The 21,613-nt window shown below is 34.6% G+C and overlaps 1 protein-coding gene and 2 long non-coding RNA genes across 3 annotated transcripts in view; 2 read left to right on the top strand and 1 right to left on the bottom strand.

The window, feature by feature from the left end:
• The window catches only part of LOC131163953 (uncharacterized), a 37,336-nt gene extending 29,596 nt beyond the window's left edge, over positions 1-7,740 (top strand). The window contains exon 2 of the long non-coding RNA XR_009139188.1: positions 7,395-7,740. This is a non-coding gene — a long non-coding RNA (uncharacterized LOC131163953). The remainder of the gene's footprint in view (positions 1-7,394) is intronic.
• An 878-nt stretch (positions 7,741-8,618) lies between these two features.
• Positions 8,619-11,090, bottom strand: LOC131163952 (cytokinin dehydrogenase 6). The gene is made up of 5 exons (XM_058120813.1): positions 10,333-11,090; positions 9,849-9,976; positions 9,498-9,758; positions 9,138-9,400; positions 8,619-9,050 (listed from the first exon to the last, which is right to left on the bottom strand). The coding sequence occupies exons 1-5, from the start codon at positions 10,961-10,963 to the stop codon at positions 8,732-8,734; spliced, it is 1,602 nt and encodes a 533-aa protein (XP_057976796.1). The 5' UTR covers positions 10,964-11,090; the 3' UTR covers positions 8,619-8,731.
• Positions 11,091-11,402: 312 nt separating this feature from the next.
• LOC131163951 (uncharacterized) lies at positions 11,403-12,141 on the top strand. Its single transcript, XR_009139187.1, has 2 exons — positions 11,403-11,850; positions 11,953-12,141. It is a non-coding gene; the product is annotated as an uncharacterized LOC131163951 (long non-coding RNA).
• Positions 12,142-21,613: the final 9,472 nt, after the last annotated feature.

Below are 21,613 nucleotides of genomic sequence, written 5' to 3'. Positions count from 1 at the left end.
CGTACCAAGAAGATTTCGTTAGTAAAAGTACTCTGGCTTAATCATGCAATTAAGGAAGCCTTGTGGGAATTAGAAGAAGAAATACGTCAGAGGTACCCACAACTGTTCGATGAGGCTTAACACTAAGTCAAGTAACCATGACTGTCTGTATTGGTCGTTTGGTTGTTTTGATGTAAGCTTGTTTAGTTTAGGCCGTTTGGGGAGGTTTGTTTAGTTTTGGTTTATAGTTATGGTTGTTTTTTGGGAGAGTTTTATTGCTTATTTGTAATCTCCTAGAGACTTTGCTTGTAACCACGGTTTTCCTCCGCCATAAGTGAGAGTTTTTAATAAATTTGGGACGGGACCACTATGTGGGTGGCTACCGGCTCTTCCTTAGAGTCGATTTGTGTTAAATGTTAAGTTAACAAATTTCGAGGACGAAATTTTTATAAGGAGGGAAAGATGTAATAATTCAAAAAAAAAAAAATGAAATAAAAAAAAATTAATTAATTAAATAGTAATAATTATTAATTAAATAATATAATATAATATAATAATATATATATATATATATATATGAATTATCAAGAAACTTCTTGATGATTCAATTGGAATTGAATTCCAAACCCCCTGCAATCTCTCTCTCTCTCTCTCAATTTCTTTTCCATTTCTTTGCAAAATTGAAGAACAGACATCATTTTCGGGTCCCAATTCTGCTTTTCAAAGATTTGATTGGGAAAATTTCATCTTCTGCACGCCGTAGGCACCACTCTAGAGTTAGGGTAAGTGGACTAGATTATGATAATTTTTATTTTAAAATTTAACTGATTAAATTTGAGTATATGAATATGGTGATAACATGTCAGATTTTATTTTATAATTTACTCGATTAAATTGAGTATATGAATATGGTGATATTTATTTTATTTAAATATATGCCTCACCAAATTAAAATACATAGGTTTGATCATGTCTGTTTTCATTTAAATATATTTTAGATAAATTAAATTGCGGGGATTTGATCATATCGATTTTTTTTTTTGAATATATTGGATTTAAATTAAATATGTGGAATGGATCATACTCGCGTTTTTATTTAAATCTACCGGATATATATTTATAAAAATTTCTCAGGTAATTTATGAAATTATAATTATTATACAAATCGCGTGGCCTGAGTTGAGTTTATTTTATCGCATAATTGAGCAAGTTCGGAGATTTTTGTAGTGTATGTTTAATATATGATTTATTGAAAATATTGATTAGATTGGGAATAGTGATGATATTTTTGTACATATTTTATATTGGGAATATTGATGAGATTATGATATTGTTTTAATTGCATAAATTGCAATTATATGTTTTAAGAACCCTGATGGGCCGGATGTGGTGAATGTTTGGAACCGTAGTTACAGAGGAATATTAGTGCAGCCACACTGTTGTGGAAGTGTTGGCGGTGGATAGTCGATTTGACCTGAGTAGGGTTTTACCCACCTGTTTCCGGACCAGGATGTGGTAGGCAAATCGATCTTACAGACATGATATTTTGATTTAGCTTTGATCGGCCAACCAAGTTAACTCCAGTCTTCGGACCGCACAACCCGGTCATGGGGGTTAAACATGACATGCATAGGTCAAAAGAAGTTCTTTTATACATATTTGTGGATTTATGTGACTATGGCCATTTAATAGGCCTAAATGTTGTTTTGGGAGAAAAGTATATATTTTTATTTATAGATATGTGACCAAAAGTTTATAAATGAAAATTCTATTATAGTTAAAATTATTATTAAATTATTTCTACGCTAAAGCTCATTCGAGCCACACACTGATGTTAATCTAGTCCTTACTTACTGAGAGGTGTCTCACTCCAATAATTAATTCATATTTCAAGATGTACCGGAAATTAGGCCTAGCGAGCTTCTGGGCGGGGTTAGAAAATATAGCGTAGAGTAAGTGTTTGTGTAATATCAGCTAAATATGTTTTTATGTTTCACATGATGTAAATATTGTTATGTGGAGATACCGATATAAATTTGGTGGTCTAGTACTTTGGTATTATATATTTTGAGGATTTAGATTATCTCCGCTGCTTGTATTGTTTTTATTTATGGAAAGTGGCACCCTGGACCCCATTGGGTTCGGGGCGTCACAATGCCTACGTCCTTGCCTCAAGCAAACTCGTTGAGAATTTCACTGTCCCTCTTTCAATAGGCGGAGAAGCCTCTCTCTTTTAGTAGACAGAGAAACCTTTTACAAACCCTCCTTCAATAGGCGGAGTCGCCTCTCTTCTTTACTTAGGTGGAGTTACCTCTCTCATTCATTAGGTAGAGTTACCTCTCTCATTCAATAGGCGGAGTCGCCTCTCAAACAAAAATCCCCTTTCGCTTGTTACAAAGAAATAATCAAGAACTGTTGTACAAGGATTAACTCTCTGAAAAGAGTGGATTTGTACACAATAATAGCTTTAATACATTCTCACAAGAATATTGCTACGAAGCTTGAAGAGTTGGGCTAGGTTTTCTGGTTTTGAAATGCTATAAGCTTGAAAATATGAACACAGAAAAGCTTTTAAGCAAGAACAGCGCAAATCACCCTTGATATTCAATAATAGGTGTAATCTCTTGTATATAACACGTTTAGGGTTAGCTATTTATATGTATTTTTGAATTATAGCCATTGTGCGTGTTTTGGTAACTAAATATATGAGAATCGAGAAGATTTAATGCTGTTTGTGAAACTTATCGCAGCGCTTCGGTCAACTGAACTGAATGTTCAGTCGCCCGAATCTATTAATTAGGAATTTACAAAGTGGAAGTAGCCATTCGGTCGACTGAACTCTACGTTCGGTCGCCCAAACACATTCGGCCGGCTGAATCCTGAGGTTCGGTTGCCCGAACCAACTATGTCTGGAACCTAACAATGGTAGTAGCCATTCGGTCGACTGAACCTGAGGTTCGGTCGCCCGAACTCCCTGGAACCAGACTAGTGCTCAGACAGTACTGCTTCGGACGACTGAGCACTTGCCTTAGGCGCCCGAACAACCTGAAGTAAGAATTCCTTTATGTTTTTAATTCCAAAAATGATTTTAACCTTTTGAAATAATTTTTGGACTCGTAAAAGTATTTTCCAAGAATTTAAAAATGCCTAAGGTCCAACTAAGTTCCCCAAGAGTTTCGTACCAAAAATCAATTTAGATGTACTTACATGAAACCTATTTTACAATGCACATGATAAATTATTTAGGTCTTCATGTTCTTAACCTTGGTCTTCATCCAAGCTTCATGTCAATAGCCATCTTTCATTTTCTTATGTCCTTCATGGTTTTCCATTTTGCATCTTTCATTGTGCTATTATACTGTAATACCTGTATACACTTAATTGACACAATTAGATGCCTTGGTTTTTTATTATCAAAACGGTGATTAAGGTTTGTTAGGCCAACAGTCAACACATATTCATTTTCCCAATTCTATCATAGTAATTATCAGTTTATGTTTGATGCTGTATATGGAAGAAGCGCACTGCAGAATCTCCCTGGAGTGGGGTCTTGTCTTTACAAAAAGGGATAGGTGTCTTAAAAAGGGAATCCTAGCTTCTTAAGATCTTCAGTTTTCTATCTGCTCAGGGTTCTTTTTCTTGTTGATTTTGCATATATGCTTAAGTTATTTTTGGATATTTCTAGTGTCTTCTTTACTCATGGTGGCTGGTATTTGATGTTTCTATCCATGAAGGCTACATCTTATAATGGAACATGGTTGAGTCAGTTTTTGGGTGCTTGCGGAGAAGTAGTTGCATTTTTAGAGGTGTTTTCTATTTGTTTCTGGATTTGGAATTTGTTTCGTGCACTCTTGGTTTTGTATAAGGGATTGTACTGGAGCATTCCTATTGCTCCCTCTTTTTATTTGTTATTTTTTTTTTTTTTGGGGGGGGGGGGGGGTTCCTATGAGAAAAAGGAGCTTCTAGGTTTTCCTTGTTGACTGTGTCTCGTGCTCTGGTATTGATCATTTCTGCTCTTATCTTCCTGAACATGAGGGCGGGCTTTGGATCAATGGTAAGGTTGTTCCTTTGTGACCGGTTGGTCACAGGTTTGAGTCCAGGAAACAGCCTCTCTGCCTAAAAACAGGGTTAAGGCTGCATACACTTTGACGACTCTCCCCCTACCCTCGCAAAGTGGGGAGCCTCATGGCCAGGGGATGCCCCTATCATCAGACTATCATATTGTTCATTTTTTCTCTTAAATATTATTTATTTTCCCTTTCAGTTTCTTGCTTTCTGCCTTGGGTCACCTTGTTAGAGATGTAAAATGAGAAAAGAGTAGGCCACTATTTCTATGCTTGCAATTGTAGAAACCGGACAAAGGAAACTTTGTATGTTGTGTGTGTAGTTTTCTGGATATGTTGATACTTTGGAGTGGGTCAAAGTGGAGCCAAGTTAGATGACTATTTGCATTTAACATGAACAAGTTGGAAATATTATTCAATTTTGAGTTAGAAACGGCATTTGATCATTTATAACTTCATCTTTGATATAATATATAGTTTTATAATTAAAAGTGAGCCTTGACTCGACGGTAAGGGCGTTCCACTCAAGCCAGAAGGTCACAGGGTCAAGTAAGAGAAACAACCTCTCCAATGGTGGCTGTAAGGCTGCATACATCATACCCTCCCCAGACCCCTGATATGGTGGGAGCTCATTGCACCGGATGTTGTGTCTTTTGTATAATAATTTTGATATCACAGTTATGAACCAGTTTTTTTTGTGCAAACAGTCACTGGAAAATAATGTCCTATATCTAAAGATTCCAACAATAACAGAAAACTGACATTTTTTAGGAAGTTAATTTGTGTGGAAAATGTTTTCCTCACAAATGGAGCCTGCATCTTCCTTTTCCCCTATCAACATCTATTTCTTGGGGGGCTTGGAAGTCCCATTGCACGTTTGCACCCTCTACCATCTTTTTCATCTCTCTTCCATTCTCAATCTCTATCTCTCACTTGAAATACTACTGTCTTCCCCCTTCTCTGCTCCTCTCTCCCTCTCTTCCTCCTCTGTATTTTTTTTCTTTAGTCTATAGAAGATCAATTGGTTTTATTATTAGGGCAAGTCTTTCCGAAGAATTTGTTCCTACCAATTATTTGAAGAAATTCATGTGAACCTTCACAATAAATTAACACCATTTTTAGTGTACTATCTCGATTTCGCAAACATCTAATTGAGCCAAAACTTTTATGGTTTTATGGATCTGCTCACAACTAGTTGTTCAGTTCTTAAGTCAGTTTTTAATTGGAGTTGTGAGAGATTGTGTGTCCCAGGGCATTGCTGCAAGTTTTTAGACCGCAATTTTTCATAATGTTGTTGGATTTGGAATTTATAGTAGTTGTAGGCTTGTTTTCTGAGCGTCTAGGTTAAATTTGTTTCCTTGATGTCAAAGCTTGTCCTTTTTGGCTCTGTTTGGATAAAGGATTTTTTCAAGAAAAGAAAAGGAAAATAAAATGAGAAGGAAATCCATTTCCACTGCATTTTCATATAAGATACTATTAAAAAATGAAAAGTTGTTCTAATATGATAAAAATTAAGAAAAATCAAAGGCCAATGGCTTGTAAAATCAAAAATTTATTTCATTGATTTACTAAATATTTTATTTTTTTCCCACTTTCCTTGGGAACAAAACATGAAAAACTAGATTCTTTCATATTTTTATTTCCTTTTCCTAATATTTTCCAAGCTCCAAATGGGGCCTTAAAATGTGCTTAGGTAGGTTAAGTTTGTTTCCTTGGTGTCCAAGTTTGTATTAGTTAGTTTCCAATTTGTGACTCCTGGTCAAGCAAGGAAAACCCCCGAGTTTCTATTTAACTACTTAGGGGGCCTCTTTAGTTGTGAAACATTTTTCATTCAGTTTTCCAATTAATTTAAAAAATGCAATCCTTTTCAGTTTTCCAATATTTGAATTGGAAAATGGAAAACATCTTTTTATTTTTTTCAAAATTTCCCATATAAATGTTGGGAAAATGCAAAACAGGGTGGCATTTTTGGAATTTTTCAGAAAACTAAAATAGAAGAAATAAATACTGTTTTCTACAACTAAACAGACCTTTACATACTCTAATACTTTCCGAAGTTTTAATGCATGCAAATTGACTCTCTCCTAGTGCTCTCTTTCTCTCTCTCTCCCCCCCCCCCCTCCCGGTCTATTTCTTTCCCATTCTACTTCACCTCCTTCTTTACTGTGATTGCAAATAAGTTTGGAATCCAGTCTCGGCGTTGTGAAGGTTTGATATATTTCTTTTATATATGTCATTAGATTATTTCACGATTCTTTGACTAGACATGACTCCCTTTTAGTGGCTAGATTAATTAGCAGTTAGATATGGATATGAGACAAGGATGTTGACATTTTTGTTTTTGTTGTTCTTTTTTACACTTAATGTTTAGGCCTTAAGGTTAGGCGTTGAATTAGTGTTTTTTTAACTGCATGTTTTGGACCATTAACTGAATTAACCTTTTATATATGTGTGTAGAAACTTTAATTAAAACTCTACAGCCATGTCAATGACCATTGTTAGAAAACAACTACAGTTCTTGGTAATAACAACTTCAACATGGTGTGCTTCGTATTCCAGCTACTTTTACTCTGTGGACTGCTGGATTGTAACATGCTCTTCGTGGTGCAATCTTCGCTTCTTGGCTTCAGTCATGGAGCTTTGAGGGGAATCGTGAGAGTTGGGGTTGCTTTTGTTCTAATTATAGTTGGGGTTGCTTTTGTTTATCAATACAATTGTGGTCAAACTGGCACTGATGAAAAGTTTGCATTGAGATACTTTTAACAGAATATGAATGTTTCCCTTAGCATTGGTTCACTGATGGGGTGTGCTATAATCACCAAAGAAACAGCTATGGGCTACCTTATGCAATTAGAGATAAACACGTATCTTCTTGTTTATATCCAGAAGTTTACAAATGTTGTTTCAATGTCCTTGTTGATGACTAGCTGCTTAGAACAAAAATTATTGCTTATTACTTTCTAGGCATCATAAATGGCATGAATCAGGGACTCATTTATGTCTTTGATTGATAAATTCCGTCTCATGCATTCCCTAGTTAGCATAGTTATATTTTATTTTTTATTTTTTATTTTTTAAAGTTCTTGTGATGACTTCGTTGTGTGTTCAATTACAATATGTTGTTTCACTTTAGGTGGTGACTGCAGTTTTCACAAGTGTTGTTATAAGTTTATTGATTTCACTAATGGCGAAAAATGTTTTGGTTTGATGCATCTTGGAGTCATGGAGATGGTAATATGCCCTTTAACATTTCACTTGAAGACCCCTACAAGTACAGTTGTTAAAAATAATATGCACTTTATAACTTATTGAACAATATTTCCCCATTTGAGTGTGTTGTGTGTTTTGCAGAAGGCTGACATTTGATGACTATCAAGTAAAAATCCACCAATTGAAGCTACTAAAAGAGGTCAATAATTCATGCAGAATATATCAAAAGCATGGATGCACATTTGTTATCACTTAAAAGAACTTGAGCAATAGGTTTCTGCAAGAGATCTATTTTTCGAATGTGTTGCGGGTTTCTTTATTTGTAAAATGAAAATTGAATCTGCTTCTGCTTTAATTTTGCGATCAAATGAATTCTATATGTTTAGCATATAAATGTAGTTCTTATGTTTTATTTGCCTTTTCATTCTATTGTTATTTCTAGTTGTTCTGCTGGTCACCCAAAAAAAAAAAAAACTTTGTTTATTTATCTCTAATTGGTTATTTATTTTTGTGTATACAATTATTTTCTTTTAGTTACAAGCAGGTATTTTGAATGAGTAACATTATCTAGTTTCTTCATTTCATTTACTTTTCAAATGCAACGCTCATACGAAACTCTCAATGCTTATGTTTGCTTCCTGCTTCACTTGGAAAGTTGAGCGCAAAGTTTAAGATTTTAGCCTTTGACTACATTAATAAAAGGGAAGATGACGTGTGGGTTTTTTACATTTATGATGATTCCGAGCCGTGAAATGTTATGGGTCATGTTTCTGCAAACGCTTGAATCTTAAGAAGGAAGCACAGGTGGAGAAAATGCTTTAGTGTTTTTGTATTTTATGTGCAATCACTTTGTAAATTGCAAAGCAATGCCACGGATGCCTGATGCCCAAGTAGATCTCTGTTCTGCAATTCCAGGTCATGCTGTGACATGCTATGTCATTGCACAAATTGGTGCAGCCTTAAATAAACCAAAAAAGGAAAAGGGCAATATGATGCTCATTTTCTCTTATAGGTCCGAGAAATGGAAAATTAACTTTCATGGATAGTACAAAGGCCTTTTTTTCAGGGGTGGTATAAGGTTATTTTATCTTTCTGTTATGAGTATCTATTTACTTTCATGCTGGGAAATTATTTTGTATCTTGTATTTGGAATTTGGGTTCGTCATTGGAGTTGATTTGCCATTCTATTATACCATTTTGTTATATTCATCCTTTTCGGTGCTGATGTTCTGTTGTGCCTTTTACAGGTATAGTATTTAATAAGTTCTGTTGCAAATATTTGACCATTTTTATCAGCAGACTTCATCTAGCCCCCACCATGGAGCCTCTCCTTTATACTTCCAGTGGTTGAGTAGACATGAGAAATATTGAATTTAGTAGTTATTAGTTAACCATTTACAGTATTTTCCTCTTAACACTTTCCCCAAATATGTAAGAGCTTTTTAAAAAAAGTAAAGATAAAAATATGGCCTATGTCATTATGAGGAGACATTTTTTTGGAAAATTCTCTGGCCTGGAGCAAGTATTGCCAAAGGGTCATAAGCAGATTTCCTCTGTGCGAAGATTACCCACTGTGGGCCAAAGTGGGCCAGCCATTCTTCCTGTGTTGTGTAATGTGGCAAATATTGCTTCACCCCAGGAAGGGCTGTTTCACAGAAATCTAGAATTCTTTTGTTCTGAGTTAAGATGTGTTGTAAGCCGTCAGTTCCTGTGGAAGAGGGAACTGCAGAGGAGAGGAATGCCACCAAGTAGAAAATATCCTCTTCTGGAATGACAACAGAAGTTCTGTTATCCCACCTGAAAATTAAATAGTAGATCAATCAATCAATCAACTAAAAACTTAATGGATTTACAGATAAATGATTAATGGTGCAGGAATGTTACTTTGATTTGTTAACTGGGTAAATGAGTATGGGCCCATTGCTTGTGTCTTTAAGAATGTTGCCAAAAACTTCTTCTGCAAAATCGTGGATTTTGCTTTTGGGGATTAGAAGATTGAGCCATGGGTGTGGAACATCCCACAAGCCTTTTGACCTTAGTTTGACCTCTGACATGTGAACCCTGTCTAAGAATTCTAGGTATGAAACTTCTGATACAAAAAGTGTGGATGAAACATAGCTTAATTGTGACAGAAGGCTTTCTATTTCCTGCACATAGAAAACAAATAGATTTGAGAACTATTTTGTTAACTTATTTATCTAGTTAGAAGTTTGTACAGCCATGTAAGATTGGCGTATGCCTCACCTGGTTTATAAGATTAGTCTCATCTGGATTGAAATATTTTGCCAATTCTAGACAGTAGAGTGTTTGCCCATCTGACTTGAACTGGCTGGCTTGAACTGGGTCTTGTGGGCTGAAAGATGATCTCCAGTTATTTAAGAGACCAGTCCTATTTATTATTACAAATCCTTCAATGTAATCGAACGTGTTTGCAGCGGAGATTAAATGTTCCTGGTCGGTTGTAAATGTGGAGAAATCTGAGTACAACACTCTAATCCATTTCACCTGTTCATATTTGATCATCACATTGTAAAGCAGGTAATTTTCAACAAAGAATTAATAAAAATTTAGCAGAAATACTATATGTAATTTTACCATCTTTGGTGCTGATTCCAGAGAGATTCTTGCTCGGGTTATGATGCCAAACTGGCCAAGTCCTCCAAGAACACTGTGAAAGAGGTCTCTGTTATGCTTTTCTGAACAGTTCACCACCTCTCCTTTTCCTGCACTCAGTTTTGAGCTTGTTTTTCAGTAGGTATTGATCCTACTAAGCACACAAGAAGTCTTCAATTTTATTTATTTTCTCATTTATTTATTTATTTTCATTGGAAAGCTTGACTATGGTGCAAGTTTTTTTCATGGAAGAAAGTACAAATTCCAATGTGGATAATGAGGAAACCTGGCCGCCAAGAAGTCTATTTTTTCAATGTATAAAAAATTAGGCAGGACAAACTAAAGCTACTGTTGCTGCAGTTTGCCCATGTCCTTTCTTATGTTTGTTGCCCGTACATTGGCCTTTTCTTCATGATGCATTCTATAACTGCACTATGGTCCTTTTATGGGTTTTGCTCAGACAAACCTGTAACAACCTCCAGCTCTTTGACATTACTGATCTGGGGGCCATGCCGAAATGCCTGTCCACTGATCCCAGCATTTGACAGAGTGCCACCAACTGTTAGATGTAGGTAATCTGTCCAGGACTTTGGTGCTAACCCATATTTGAGGCATTCATGCAGGATATTTATCCACAACTCACCTCCTGAGGCATCCACATGCGGAAAATTTCCGGTGTAAACCTGCATTCCACTGCGTTGAAGTGATTCCATGTTGATCACGACTCCTCTGTGTGCTTGTGCCTGTCCTTGGAGAGAGTGGCCATGGCCTCTAGCTGCAACTGTGAGCTCCGAACTGTGTCCCATTTGCCAAATATGACTTACGGTAGTGGCAACATCAGAAGCTGACTTTGGATGCAGAACTGCTGAAGGGAGGAACTGGTAGTGGTTACCAAAGTCTCTGGCTGCTTGGTGAACTTCGTGGAAAATGAAATGCCCCTCCAGAGGAAGTGTTTTTAATGAAGAAGTGACTTCAGAGTAACAAAGGCTCAATTTAATAGTAATAAAGCTCATGAAAAAGATCATGAAGCTTCTTAAGGAAGGAGTGTTTTTATGTATGAAGAAACAAATGGGTGGGTTTCTCATTTTTTCCATCATGGAAGAGAGAGAGGGAAAGCCTAAAGGTGAATAAGTCGCTGTAGTTGTATATTTGTTGTTTCTTTATGAGCAAAAGCAAGAGAGGGGTGGAGGAGCCAAGGAAATGAAGGGTTGAGGAAGGATTTTAAAGGGGAGGATCTGGGTGGCATGGTCAACCAATCTCCAGTGGGAAGAATCCGTATGAAGACTGTCTACATGGGTGAGAGAGTTTTAGGATTTTCTCTTTAGTTATCCTTTTCGGGCTCTTTTATTTATGATAGAAACCATCGCATATGTATGTCAAGTTGAAGAGAAAAGTCACAAGAAAAGGAGATCTCACAAATCTTTACACTTTTCTCACAGTTGCAGCCACATTCCTACCTTTTCCATCAAAGACAAACATGTCTCATAATTTTTTCTTATTGATGTCATTGGGGGTATTTTTGCCCTTTCAAGAAAAAAAAGAGAGATGGGCTTGCCTGAATATGCATTATTCTCTACCTTCATGGCAGCTTATGGACGTGGCCATGTCTTACAAGAATGATGACTGCTTTCCTTGAATCCATTGTTGTTGGTGACATTGCGTATCTGCTTTTGGATCGGATGAGAGAGACCTGTGGGTATTCATTTGTTGAAGGCAGAGTGGAAGAGAGAAAAAGAAATGGAGGCTGGGGTCTCCATGGGTCCACCGGACATGTGAACTTCAGTTTGTTGTGCTTTGCTGGATGTAGAGAGAGAGTGAGAGAGTTTTTTAAGGACCCATTTGCCCTTTGTGACGGGCCATGGAGGGAGAAGATCATACATGGGGTTGAGAGCTTGGAGAAAGCACTAAAAGAAAGACAGTCTTGCCTCTCTGCTAGCTGCATTGGGTTGGGGATGGAAGCTTTTTTCCCTGCAACGTGACAAATGTAAGAGGATTCTCTCAATTTTTTTCCCTCTTATTTATGTTGTTGAGTGCAAAGAACCTGCGCTAGTGCAATTATTGCTCATGTTGCCTTTTTTGCTGCAAGATGCCAATGTGTGCTGATTCATAGTGAAGATTTGCAGTTCCTGGAGGAAGCCGCGAAATGGGTAAATTCAATTCTAGGCTGATTTGGTATTTGGTGGCCTTCACTGTTTACTGTTTTTGCTTTGAAATAATAATGGGAACTAAATGGAGACATGTCTCAATAAAGGGGAAACACAAATATTACATGAAATGACCAAAGATTGCATACATTGCCTCCGTAATCACCACCGCTCCCTGCCACCCGCTAGCCACCACCACTGCTGCAACCCTACCACCACCTTGCAACCCAATTGCCACCACCTTCCAACGCTAACCACCATTGCTTCACAGCCACCTGACCTCTCTGTAAACACTGCCAAATGGCTTTGCCCTGGCACCGCCCAGTTGGCTGACCACCACCACCTGCCACATAAACAACTGCCCCTATTGCCATCCTTCAAGCTATAACCATGTTCAAATTCTCTCATCACCACTGCAAGTTACTGCTATTTTTTTTTTCCCCTAGTGGCAGGTGCAGAAATTTGTCCTCAAGACGCAAATTATGTACTGTGCATTTGGTCTATTAAGAAAGCAAAAAATTAACATTTAGAGTACAAGGGCACATGAGTAGAGCTAAATTCAATCTTTTGTCACCTTAAAAGTGGGAAATAGTATATATGCAAGGCTTTAACCAAATTTACAAGTTTGGTGTCACCGAACGCAAAATCCGATACCTAGTGTGAACTAAACCTAGATCCGTGTGATCTCAAAGTTTTAAGATTTTAATAATGAATCTATATTTATGTGCACCTTTTTGAAGTTATCCATTAGGGTTTGAATATCTAAGTTGGAAGAATTAATGACTTGTTTGGCAAGTTAGAAACGAATGGGTTGGGAGTGATTTTGAATGAAAAATCTTATGGTGAGTGTGTAAAGATGTAAAGATCAATTCTATTTCATTCTGATCCTGTGTTGAATATTGGATAATAGTGGGAAAAAATAAACTGAAATAAGAATAAAAAGAGAAATAAGCCAAGGAAGGGGGAAAATAGAAGAATTTCAATAATTTCCCTCGATAATTATGCAAATATTGAAGAATATTAAGCATGGATTGTGCTTTTCCCCCTTCATTATTAGAGCTAAATGCTGCACACCAATGCTAGGCATCTTGGCCATGGTTCCATGTGCATAGTTTTATTTATTTATTATTTTTTTTTATAGGAGTGCGTTTTTGTGATTTGAGCTTATGGTAAATGTGTTGCAATGGAGTAACATGAACTAACATGCCAAGGTCCACCTAGTTCTCCTAGATTATGAACATAACAAAGTGAACAAGTACATCATAACCCAAAAAATGGATTTGAAAATAGAACCCCATTTTATGCAAAAGATTTTTTTTTCTTTTTTTGAAAAAAATTGGGCTTCACCTCGTTTTTCTTTTGGCGGAGGTTGTGTACTCATCCCCTTTTCTTTAAAAAATAAAAAGAAAGGAATCTCAAAACAATTTGATGTCCACATAACTTCTTCGTCGTTTTTTCTCCTCTTTCATTTCACTTATCTGTCATTAATTGCACCCCTTGCGAGCATGAAAGAACAATCACTGGGGTTTAGCAATAAGGGAAAAAGGCATGGTGACAATTATAGGCCCCGCGTGAGCTTCCTAATCAAGATTCTATTTGTGTTATTAGGATTATAAAATTAAGGATCTTATAATTTAGAATTTATATTGTACTCAACTCCCCTAATTATTAAATACGGCGTCTAGTGTGAACCCAAAACGAGTTGAGTGTGAACAAGGAACCCATTTCCCCTCTTGCCCATGGTGAAAAACTAACGATGATTACGTCTTTCTAGAAGAAGATTAACCACTAATCCAAAGTCGGAAAGAAAGCAAAAGAGAAAGGGAAAAAAAGGGTTACTGCACATTAAACTGAACACATTTGTGGGGGAACATATCATATGGCTCCATGGAAAGCAAAGCTGGTGTAGTTGATTTAGAAACAAATCATATTTAAAATCATATCATATCATATCATATCATGCATGGGAGGGGTTTAGGATGTTGAATATTAAAATTCCAAAATGACACGTTATTACTGCCTTGAGCACTCTATTGGCTAGTGGGAGGATCAAGGACCGACCAATCGAAAAGTGGCGAGTGGGTGGAATGACACGCGGCAAAAGAAGACGAGAGAAATTGCCACGTTGGTGTGGCCACCGTGGACCACCTCATCATCATCATCATGCCACGGGGACTAAAGATTGGCGTTGTTAGGGCAAAAAAATTGATTTGCATTTTTAGGATGATCAAATGTATGTGATGATATGTAATCAAAGCACCCATTATCATGTTCCCTTTTCCACTTTCATTCTTCTTAAATCAATGTCTCATTGTCTTTTGCCAAAATAAAGAATTAAAAAATTTAAAAAAGGAAGAAAAAGAAATCAAAATTGAAGCATTTATTCTCACAAATCTTACCCTATGTTTTGTCTATATTCCCCTTCTTATCAAAGTCTCATCAAGAGGTAAAATCTAATGAGGGACTGGCCGACCATTTTATTAGTGTTTGTCCTCTCTGCGCAATGCCTATTTAAAACATATCTCATGTTATTCCTAGTTTAGTGGAAGGAGGCCCTTGTCTCCACTATTTGGCTTTGTTTGGATGTTTGCAATAATTTAGGTCTTGAAGTAGAAATGTACAAGAGGGAGATTAGGTTATCAATGTAGCACCATTCAATTTTAAGTATTAATATTTTTTTTTTATTTTTTTTCTTTTTGAGTCATGGATTGATAGGAATCATATTAAATGAGTACCTTTGAGGCCCACTAGATTCGTGGGTTGACCGTTTTCACTATAGAACACTTTTCGCTCTGTTCGGAATTTTGAAAATTTTAATAAAAAAAAAAATAATAAAATCAAAGAATTCACATGTTTGGTTGGTGTGAAAGAAAATAAAAAATTTATGAACGAAAATTTGATTTTATACATTATTAATGTTTAATTTTTCTTGATTTTTAGTCATATTAAAATAAATTTTTATTTTTCATAGTATTTAGGATCTGTTTGGATCAACAATTTTGATGGAAAAAAGGAAAGGAAAATGAGAAGGAAACTCATATTTCATTGTATTTTTCTCTATATATATCAAATGCCACTAAAAATAAAAGTAAATGAAAATTTTGTTCATTAATTTGATATAATTTTTATTTTCTTTTTCACTTTCCTTGATAACAAAACATAAAAAATTGGATTACTTCATGTTTGTTTTTTGTTTTTTCCCTTTCTTTTATATTTTTTAAGCTCTAAATGAGTCCTTAATGGAGATGAAAAATACAAGGAAAGATGAAAAATACAAGGAAAAATAAGTTTTTTCTTTTTTCTTTCCTTTGCTTTCACCAACCAAAATTTCTAATCTAAATGTACTCTGTGTGTTGAGAATTTCACTTGTGAGTTTGTCATACTTTGGAAAAATGAGTAAATGATAGGTGCTTATATACATAATTGGACCCAAAATCCAATAAACTTAAACTTTTTGGTCAAGTTGGTGTTAACTCATATGTATCAAGTACACCTATGAACTCCTCCGGTGCTCCGACGATTCATAACTTTGGGTGTAGAAGTGTATGACTGAAGCCAATAAGAATCATCTAAGTTGCCAAGATGAATCCAAATAGGGTCAAGACGTGGGAGGTAGAATTGGTTAGAAGTCCACTTGGAATACAATCCGAGACACGTAAGATGCAGTGATAAGGTCCACTTGAGCAAACTGTTGAAGAATTAGTTTCGTGAGGGAGAAGATGACTTCCGTTCAAGGGGGAGCAGTTGGATCTCACAAGTGAGGGGAAAATTTTTGAGATTTCTACTTGTGAGTTTGTCTTACATTGGAAAAAGTGAGTAAATGATGGGTGCTTATATACATGATTGTGCCAAAGATCCATTAGACTTAAACTTTTGGGTCAAGTTGATGTTCACCCACCCATGTGTATGAAGCACACCTATGGACTCCTTTGGTGCTAACAATGTGTTCAATACATGATTTCATTTAAATGATTTGATTTTTTACCTCGTTGAATTTACTTCTCGAGCTTGACTCATTAAACTTGATTTGACTATAAATTAATATCAAACACATGAATAAATTATATATAATATATAATATTAAGTATATGCATGGAATTTGTATTATATGACTTATATAACATCGAAATAATAAAAGTAAAAATTTCAATTAAACTTACAATTAGTATTACAAAATTCAAACTTGAGCCAATTCACTTGATTATTTCCAATTTGAGTCGAATCGAATCTAGTTGAATTAGAAAATGAATTTGAATAATTTGCAATGAGGTTTGATTCACTTATGCCCCATGAGTAATTAAGCAGTTAATAATATTTTTTAATATAATGATGATGACAAGATATATCACTCCTAGTTTGACATTAATGTAGACCTCTTGTTGGCAGGCTATCATGTTAAGATATAACTTTTTACACTACTATACTTTCTCACTATACACAAACCGTACACAATTGCAACACGACAACACTAGAGAAATTAAAATATATTATCTAACCACCAAAATACTAGGATTGTGGCTTACATGCCAATCCACCTTAGTTGAATCACCTAATACATATATATTTTTTGAAATTCATTTGCTCATGTTGAACTTTAGACTTCAAATTTGGATTGTCTATCTTTGAATAAAATATAATATGAAATTGTATTAGATTTCATCGAAATTTAGATAAATTTAAGTTTGTAGTTGAAATATATGTTCACATGTAACTAAAGATTTTGTTTTTATGTGTAATTTTATATTATCTATTTTGTCTAAATTTACATAAATCTAAATCTAGGGTTTGGACTTCAATTTTTGGGTTCCTAAGTATATAGTAATATTTAATTTTTTTTTTATATGAAATGACAATTATAGTGGCTTTCACGTGGGCTTTATTTTATTTTATTTTTTTAATTGGATGATTGGAGGCTTTTATTCGACTTGAGAACATAATGAGAGGTAATCCATCTCTTTATATACACAAAGTATTGGACAAAAGATACTAACCTCTCTTGAGATTTGATAAAAATACAATGACCTCTTCTGAGATTTTAAAATTTTCAATAACCTCCTTTGAAGTTTCAAAAATCTCAGGGATCTCTTCTAAAGTTTGTCAAAAAGACACAAACCTGTTTTGCATTTTGCGAAAAAATAAGTTTTTTAAGGAGAGACTGAAGTCTTTTTGGCAAACTTCAAGGGAGGTGTATGACGTTTTTGAAACCTTAGGGAAGGTTTGTGTCATTTTTAACAAATCTCAAGAGAGGTCCCTGAGATTTTTAAAAATTTAGGATAGGTTTCTGTCTTTTTGTTAAACCTCAAGGGAGATAATTGTCTTTTATTTTAAATTATTTTATTTAATTTTTATAGTCTCAAATTTTTGTTTAGTAGCATCTCATTTTTAGGCATATAAGATTTTCAAACACAAGATTTTGAACCAAACACTATATTTTTTTTCGACTCTTTAAATTTCAAAACACATTGACCACGTCCCTTTCTCAACTTAAATTTTAAGTGTATATGCCATTAGACTTTAGCCCATTAATGGTGAGCGTATTTGAAATTCAAACCTGTTGATCAACCCACCAAATTTCTTAAGGAGTCACTGAATAGCCTTGGGGATGTTAAATTTTATGCCCCGTTTGGTTATTAAAAAATCATAACTCATGGATCAAAGAATATCTATTTTTGTTAGGACTATGAATTTAGAATCTTGAGTTTGAATTTGGTGTGAACTTAAATAAAATTTGATATAATTTTATATTATATTTGAATTTTAAGCTTTCAAACACAAAATTGTAGTAAGGAATTACCCAAGAATATTTTTTTATTTTGTTTTCTTGGTGGAAATTTAGTAGGTTCCATATATGATTGCAACTATTCATTCAAATTTTTTTTTTTTATTGTTTTTAGAAGCATACAAATTACATAGGAACACCTATTTGTAGGGTCGATTTGATATTGCTATTGATGGTTGTAGTTGTTACACTCGATCAATAACTATTATTGATGTTACTGTTGTAATCATAAAAAGTTCGATTTGAAACCTTTGGAAGTATCTAATTTTAAGTTCAGATTTGAAACTTTTGAAAGTATCTAATTTTTAGGCTGGCATTTGCTAATCATAAACTATTAAATACTTAAAATTGAGCCATTCGGCGTTTGCTGACTGTTGAGTCATATAAAACTTTCAAAGTGATAAATGCTAATCGCAACGTCAAAAAAATTTCAAACCACTAATCCAAGCACGTGCATATCAAGAAAAAATAAAATAAAAAATGCACTTGTTTTCTAGAGTCGATACCTTTTGTCCTCATCTCTTGACTTCATTTCCTCTCCCCTTCATATCTTGCTCTACCGTTAAACTGTATAAATTTTTAAACATGTCGATGTAACAAGAGAAACGCTTCTAATCTTCTTCATTTGGAGTCGGGATTTTTATCTTCATTTTGTATCTCATTTTCTGTCTCCTTTCTACTTATCATGTTTGTGAAATGCTGTGACACTGTATAAATTTTTAAAGTAGAAACGGTGATGTATAGGAGAAAAAACCTCCAACCTTTTACAATAATCTCACTTTGTAATCTCCTTTTCTTTTTCTTTTCTATCTCACTACTGAAATTATATAAAAGTTTAAAGCATAAACGACAATGTCATGAGAGAAAAAATAACTTTGAAAATTCAAGCACATTTATGATATTTTATTTGTTCGACTAAGTCCATTTACATTTGATAAACGTGAAAAAAAGGGTGTGGTCCTTTGAAAATCAATGGCAGTGTGATAGTGATCTTTGAAGTGTGCAAGCTCAATATGATTACGCTATGGTGAAAAAAAAAAATTCAACACATTAAACAATGCAAACCAGGCTACAAGCGTGAAATTGGACTTTTGAAGAATTCTGTGGGCTTCAAGGCCAATTAATTTTGAGATTTAATGGTAATCATCATCATCATCATTATGCTAATGCATAAATAGAAAATTGATGCAGTGAGATGTGTCTTGGGGCAAGTGTCCAGAAATGGGTCCTAAAGGCGAGTTGGCCGAACGTCTAACCCGGTTATGAATAAGCTGTGTTCGCATCCGATTAACCTTGGTGGCAAAGCAGGGGGGAGGCCGCCGTCCCGTGGGTTTGGTGCTGCACTGGGGGGTTCAAAGGGTTTGTCGGTGACATGAGTTCCCACATAAAATAAAAAAAAATAAATGGAAAATGAATACAATTATTTTTTTCAAGAAATATTGAAAGTGGGGGTTTTTTTTTTTTATGACGTGGGAACTCTAGCCACTGACGAGGCCTTTGAACCGTCTGGTGCGACACAAAATCCACAAGGGTGGAAATGTTGCCGCCGGGCCATTGACACACCCCTAATAATTCACCGTACAAATCACAAGTGGGGAATCAAACCCATGACCTTGAGGTCACCAAAGTCACAAGTCCACCCTTACCACTCGTTAACATCTGAAAACACATGGGTAGCAATGAGAAGTTGTGTTTTTGGTGTTGGTTTCAAGTTTTGAATTTGAATTTATGAAAAATTATATGGAATTAATATAATTTTATATTTCATTATATCCATATATATATATATATATATATATATATATTCAAATCTAAGATTTGAATTTCAAATTTTCAAATACTAATGTTATGTTTTGATGAATGATTTTTCTTGGAAAAAGGAAAGGAAAAGAAAATGAGGAAACTCATCTTTCATTGAATCTGTCTTTTATATTAAATACTATTAAAAATAAAAATATATTTTAATATAATGAAAAGTTTTAAAAATCAAATATAAATGTTTTGTAAGATTATACTTTTCTTGATGGATTTGATGTTTTTAAAATTTTCTTTCTATAAATAAATGTGAAAATGTAACTTTTAAATATTTTTCTTTCTTTTTTATAATATTTTCTGACCTAAACATTTATTAGAAACTCGGTAAATAGTAGAGTAAGGAAAGATCAAAGAATCTACTTTTTCATATTTAGTTATCAAGGGAAGTGAGAAAAAAAGTAAAAAATTATACCAACTTTATTAAAAAAATTTAATTTTACACATAATTAATATTTAATTTTTCTTAATTTTGGATCATATTAAAATAAATTTTTAGTTTGAATAGAATGTAATAGAGAAAGAAAATATAAGAAAACTCTTCCTTATTATCCTTTCCTTTCCTTTTTCTCAAACAAAAACCTTTATTCAAACGGACCCTAAAATATTAGAGAAAATGAGTCTTACTTGAATCTATGTGAATTTAGACGAAACTCAATATATTTTTGTAAGTATTTTATCTAAAATCATACAAACTCAAATAAAAAATTCGAAATTCATGATCCATCAAATCGAGAAACCTTTACAATTTATTTTTTTAAAATTTTATTTTAATCTTATCCAATCAAAACTCCCTAGAGGTTAGTTAATTGGGGTGCAACATAGAGGCATATGGAGGTGAAATTACTATGTTTATGAAGAACATGCAGAGAGACTCTCTGAAATAAAATAAAAAAGGAATTGAACATGCTTTTGTTTGGTGGATAAAAAGGAAGGAATTAAGTATCCCAATAAAAAATTCAGTGGTTTAGAAGATTTAGAAGGCCACATGTAGGGCATATACTTGAGATAGCCCTCCACTTTTAGCTTGTGGCCTTAAAAATTAAGGACAGTGAGATCCATGGACAGGGACAGTGTCCTATATATATAAGATAACCCTACATGCATATGCCTCTCCCTCTCCCTCTCCCTCTCCCTCTAGCTCTGGCTCTGGCTCTAGCTCTTGGTCCCAAAAGAAAGAGGAATCCCCAAACATGTGTAGAAAGCAAAACATGTGCATATGTGCCTGCCCATATTTTGTGCATAAGCAAAATTTTCAATTCATCTACATGTGCCTATCATCTACTTTCCCTTTGTCTTCTTCCTCCTTATGCAAATACAGTGCCCATAAAGTTTCACTATCTCATCAAGATTCTCTCTCTCTCTCTCTCTCTCTCTCTCTCTCTCTCTCCCTCTCTCTCTCATGCACAACTTGACAAACTTGTCATTTCACACAAGCATATATGCATATGCATGGAAGATTTTGAGTATCGTATATATAAAATAATGATAGAAGATCTTACATATACTTGTATATACATAGCTTCACTAATGACACTCAATTCTACAATATAAATCTTATGATTTTTATAATTGTTATTTTGAAGAATAGTTAACTTGTATATAAAGTACATTATTTTTAACTATCTAATCAACTACTACAAAAAATTGAGTCCAGATCTAATAGTGTTTGTTAAATATTTAATATATAATGTTAATCAAATATTCTCTCTAGTTTAAATCAAACAAGTTGACATGGAGATTCATGCTATATTCAGGGTTGTCCCTTGGAGGTGTCAAGAGGGGTTTTGACAGATCATCTCCTTCCTGTGCAAGGCCTGAAAATGGAATATTATAAATGATCAGGACTCAAGTTGGGCGGATGATAGCGATGACTGCTATACAATATATTTTTATTTTTTTAAAAGTTTTAGCACACTTTTGTAAATTATTACACATCAAATTGTTGCAAATCAAACTACATGTACAATTAGTCTCGTAAGCAGAGACAAGCCCCGAGGTAGGACACATTT

Source organism: Malania oleifera, chromosome 9 (assembly GCF_029873635.1).
Source record: "Malania oleifera isolate guangnan ecotype guangnan chromosome 9, ASM2987363v1, whole genome shotgun sequence".
Lineage (NCBI taxonomy): Eukaryota > Viridiplantae > Streptophyta > Magnoliopsida > Santalales > Ximeniaceae > Malania > Malania oleifera.
The sequence above is the reverse complement of the archived record's forward strand: the minus strand, read 5'-3'. Positions and strand labels throughout refer to the sequence as shown.

Excerpts from the sequence above, each read along its gene's own strand:
- LOC131163952 (XM_058120813.1), bottom strand. The coding sequence starts at position 10,963 with ATGATGGAAAAAATGAGAAACCCACCCATTTGTTTCTTCATACATAAA. Across the intron at positions 9,759-9,848 it reads TGGAATCAGCACCAAAGATG|GTGAAATGGATTAGAGTGTT; the intron begins GTAAAATTACAT and ends AAATATGAACAG. Across the intron at positions 9,051-9,137 it reads TACCCAGTTAACAAATCAAA|GTGGGATAACAGAACTTCTG; the intron begins GTAACATTCCTG and ends TTTAATTTTCAG.